The 4,434-nt window shown below is 34.5% G+C and overlaps 1 protein-coding gene across 1 annotated transcript; it reads right to left on the reverse strand.

Moving 5' to 3' along the window:
- Nucleotides 1-603: 603 nt before the first annotated feature.
- Nucleotides 604-3,604, reverse strand: LOC140865421 (very-long-chain enoyl-CoA reductase-like). Its single transcript, XM_073270064.1, has 4 exons — nucleotides 3,446-3,604; nucleotides 3,185-3,224; nucleotides 1,455-2,209; nucleotides 604-875 (listed from the first exon to the last, which is right to left on the reverse strand). The coding sequence occupies exons 1-4, from the start codon at nucleotides 3,512-3,514 to the stop codon at nucleotides 807-809; spliced, it is 933 nt and encodes a 310-aa protein (XP_073126165.1). The 5' UTR covers nucleotides 3,515-3,604; the 3' UTR covers nucleotides 604-806.
- Nucleotides 3,605-4,434: the final 830 nt, after the last annotated feature.

Consider the following 4,434-nt stretch of genomic DNA (forward strand, 5'->3'; position numbering starts at 1 on the left):
GATCTCTTCGCTTCCGACGGCAAGACAATTGGGTTGCAAATTTTAGAAACTGGGCTCCTGCTTCTTCGTTTTGGGCCACGAAAAATAATTTTATTTTTCCCTGGTCACACACTTTTTCAATGATAAGAAAGATTGCACCAAAACAAGCTGTCTCGCAAACTGGAACATCCTGAAAATAATATGAAATAGAATGCAAATTTCGAGCTTTTTAGGTGTGTAATCCGGATTTTAAATGACCTCACGATAGACAAGAAAAAATCTACAGATTTCTCCTGGATTTTGGAAGGTGTAAAACAAGTAGTCAAAGGATATCGAATATATAGATAAAGTAAGGGATAATTGCATTCACCACCCCTATGAAATCATGAGATTGCTGAAAACCCACTATTAAATTCTTGTTTTTCAAATTTTGAAACTATGAGGACATATATGCTCAAGATTCAAAAATATGTTTTCTAATAGATCATTCTTTTTTCACAGTGATTTAATTAGCAATTTCAAGATTTCACAAAGATATTGTATGCAATTATACCATAAAGTAAATATAATTTTTCCATTTTCAGAATAAAAATATAAACCCAAATGAAAAAAGATAAGCTTAAATATTTTCTAAAAATTTGTTAATAAATTAATAATTTATCCTTTTTGAACCTAAAGCAAATAAACACTAAGAACATACCAAAGATGGCAGCTGAACCATTCAACAGAAAGAAGTACATCTCCCAATGAAATAGTTGAAAGAACAAAAAGAAAACAAGTGGCAATTCATTGGCAAAAAAAGAACCCTGAGTTGAGTAGTGTTCCTTCTACAGGAATGGAGGTAGAATCACCCATCTTCTTGGATACTTGGGTCTTCCTTCTTTTCCATCGAAAAGCTGCAACAAACAGGTCAAATTCGTAAACATGGAACACATTGACAATGTCTAATGCATGTAAAAGCCGCGGTTGATAATTTTCAATCAAAATCAACTAAGATGGACTGAAGTCTGATGAATTTTTTTTTTTTTACACATCGCTACACAGTGGCAGATGGTATGAGTCACAGATATACTTGAAGGTGGCTACTGTATGGTAGAATGTCCGAGATCAACTTATCACCGCAGGGAATATAAGTATTTGTTTTCTAATCTAATTCTCAAAAGATGGTGAGGAACATTGAAAGAACAAACAAGAACCACGAGAAAAAGAAATATACATCACAGGAAAATAAAAATATATAAATTCTATACACACAGAATATCCCTGATATTATACACCATAGATGAGCCAAGATGAGATGATTATCATATCAATCTTCTGTTACTAAATTCTAATGGTTGGTCTACGCTAAATAAAACCTCTGGAATATATATTGTTGAGATACATAAGAATATGTGCACGTGTATGCTGCGTAGAAATGTTTCTCCTAGTGGCACAGAGACTAAACCATTTCCAACTAGAAGGGAGAAATTCACCTTTTTGAGACGGCGGTGTTTAGCGAGGGCCCAGTTCGTCATTATGGCAGCAGCAACCACCATGAAGACATAACCTGCAATGGTTTGTGTTGCGACGTTGAAGCCTAGCCACTGATAAATCTCGGTCGTGTAGTTTGCACAGGTAACTAAGTTGAACAAAAAGCCACGTGGTATTTGGTAGCCGCCACTTGCATCAGAACCCCGAAGATTTCTCAACATGAGGTGACAATAGAAGTTTGAAATTTGACAAAGCAAACCGAACCCAAAACCAATCTTCATCTGGAGATCATTGACAGGTGTGTACAGTGGGTGATTGACATAATATGCAATCCAAGCACCAAAAGTCCAGTAATAAGCACAGTTTCGGAAGACATTTGCAATTGGTGAAGTTGCATGGCTAAAGCGATGAACGAAAAAGGTTTCCATAATACGTTTAAAGTAATGGAAACACCAGTAATACATGGCATATGTCTGAACTTGGTGAATGACACGCTCCTCCTTGTAGCCAAAGAAACGGTACACGGGATAGTAGTAGAAGATAGGATAGAGAATCAGCGGACCCAAATACTCCCAGAAGAAAAGGGTACTGTACTTAACTTGTGGACCCAAATCCTTAAAAACTACAATGAATTGGTCTTTGTTCCCATCAGTGTACTCTTTCAGACTCTTTTTATAGTTAAGAACAATGGGCTTCTCCTTCGATACGGGTGGGAGAGGGAGGGTCAATCGCTGTCGTGCGGGATAGAATTTTTTTGCTGTGGGCAGAATACAAAGTATTAGAGCACCAGGCAAATGTGGAAAAGAACAAGGAAAAACAAGAAATAAACAAAATAAAAAAAAAGAATAAAATAAACCGAGCCTGTAAGAGGAAAGATTTGTCAAGAACCATGAAGAGCTCTCTAATTGAACTATCGATTAATGGGTGTTCTATCATTCAATGGCACAACCACATAAAACAAATAACGTAAATTCTGTTGTGCAAAATCAAATAAAATAACCACAGGCTATTAAAATAGAATCAGAACAGTTCTAGCTAAGGACCTAACATAGACTTTAACAACCATAATGCATAGAAGCAACACAATTTTCTACATCGAAAGGAATTTTAGATCGAGTAAGGCTTACTAGGGATAAATTATTTCTTAAATACGAAATAATGAAACTGAAAAAAGCAACTCAAGAAGCAACTTTTAAACAGAAAACTAACTGTTATTGTCATAAGAAAGTGCTAGCAACAAAGTATAGCTGATCAAAATGATACTCTGTATCATGTTCTCACAATACCATAAAATATGGACAATTTTTTATATGCCAAATATAGTCATATCCTCTAACCAATACAATTCAGAGATAGAACCTAAACTAGTATTTCATTTCACGCCTATAAAAGATTCCAACCATTTTACATGTTTATTGCAACATAAATGCGAGTAATTTATCCCATAACTCCATACTTCATGGATATAAATTCTCTGAGTTTGCATAGTTCCTCTGTTATATCATCCTATAAGACCATATGTATCAATCCCACAAGATCTTTTAAGCCCTTCTCTTTTCCCATTTACCAATTTAGCTAGCTTAAAATGCAGCATTATTGGATTCTAATCCAAACTTGTGGCTGATGAATGCGCCTTTATGTTCATGAAAGTCAAGATGCAAAATAAATAAACACAATAAACTCAGCAAATCATCCCAAATCAAAGTGATAAGATAAACAAGCTACAACTTACTTCGCTTGTAAATCGCCTCCTGCAAATCAGCCACAGTGGCCTGCAATCAACACCAAATCACAAGCTTAATATTTTGAACACAACCCTTGTTCTATATCAAAGACTAAGCCACGAGACTAAAGATTCGAACCCAAATTCTCAAAAAAAAAAAAACAGAACAATCAACAGAGCAGACAAAAACCCAAGTCTTCAAATCACAAAAACATCCGCACACAGTCGAAACCAAGGCCCAGAAATCAAGAAAGAGGACGAAGAACACACCGAATCACTGAGCTCCAAGCCTCCCTTCACGAGTTCTCGCCCGCTACGAGTGGTGACGGCCACCTTCATCTTGCTGTTCTTAGCTTCTTTCTCCCCTCGCAAGATCTGAATTCTGAAACACTACGAGTTGGGCATATTTATGAAGGAGCTGATGGGTGAATGGGAAATGTGTTGTACTAATAAATGCCTCTATTATGAACTACATTCAATTTATTTTAAATATAAATATAATTTTATAATATTAGTAAATAAATTTAAAAATTAATTTTAAATTTTTATTATTATGACGATGGAACTCGTCATCGCTATCATTCGATGCGCACGGGAAGCCCTAACCTAATGCATCAAACTACAAACCGCATTAAGCAAATTCTGTGCAACTTGTTCGTCTGATACAATGTTGATAAGAAATCGAACTCATGACTGTTGATCTAACGGTCACTTATTTCACCAACTCAGAAATCCACAAAAGATCTATGAGTAGGTCTCTAGTGAAATTATCCATGAGATGAGTCGATTCTAATCATATTTACAATAAAAAATAATACTTTTGACATAAAAGAAATATTTTTTAATGGGTAATCCAAACAGGAGATCCGTCTTACAAAATTGACTCGTGAGACCGTCTCACATAAATTTTGTGAACATATAGAGAGCTTTCGTAACATTGTGATATCAATAACATTATATTTAGTTTAAGATAATTTTCTAATGTGAAAGACTTATTCCTTTATGGACGGAATCAATCTAATTAATCTTTTGAATATGACTAGTAAGAAACACGTGCGAAAAACATACTAGTCTATTATATATAATATAAAAAAAAATTTATTCACATTTATAATAATAATAAAATTAGCAATAATTAAAATTTCAAATAATCTATTTGTTGGATTGTGAGACACAAGTAATCTTGATTTTGATGATAACAAAACTTGTTATTGTGTTTCTAACATATTTAATCAAGTGTTGTAGATAGTAGATCAAAG

The sequence above is a fragment of the Henckelia pumila genome, chromosome 4 (assembly GCF_033568475.1).
Source record: "Henckelia pumila isolate YLH828 chromosome 4, ASM3356847v2, whole genome shotgun sequence".
NCBI lineage: Eukaryota > Viridiplantae > Streptophyta > Magnoliopsida > Lamiales > Gesneriaceae > Henckelia > Henckelia pumila.

Excerpts from the sequence above, each read along its gene's own strand:
- LOC140865421 (XM_073270064.1), bottom strand. The coding sequence starts at position 3,514 with ATGAAGGTGGCCGTCACCACTCGTAGCGGGCGAGAACTCGTGAAGGGA. Across the intron at positions 3,225-3,445 it reads GCTTGGAGCTCAGTGATTCG|GCCACTGTGGCTGATTTGCA; the intron begins GTGTGTTCTTCG and ends TGTTGATTGCAG. Across the intron at positions 2,210-3,184 it reads GGAGGCGATTTACAAGCGAA|CAAAAAAATTCTATCCCGCA; the intron begins GTAAGTTGTAGC and ends TTCTGCCCACAG.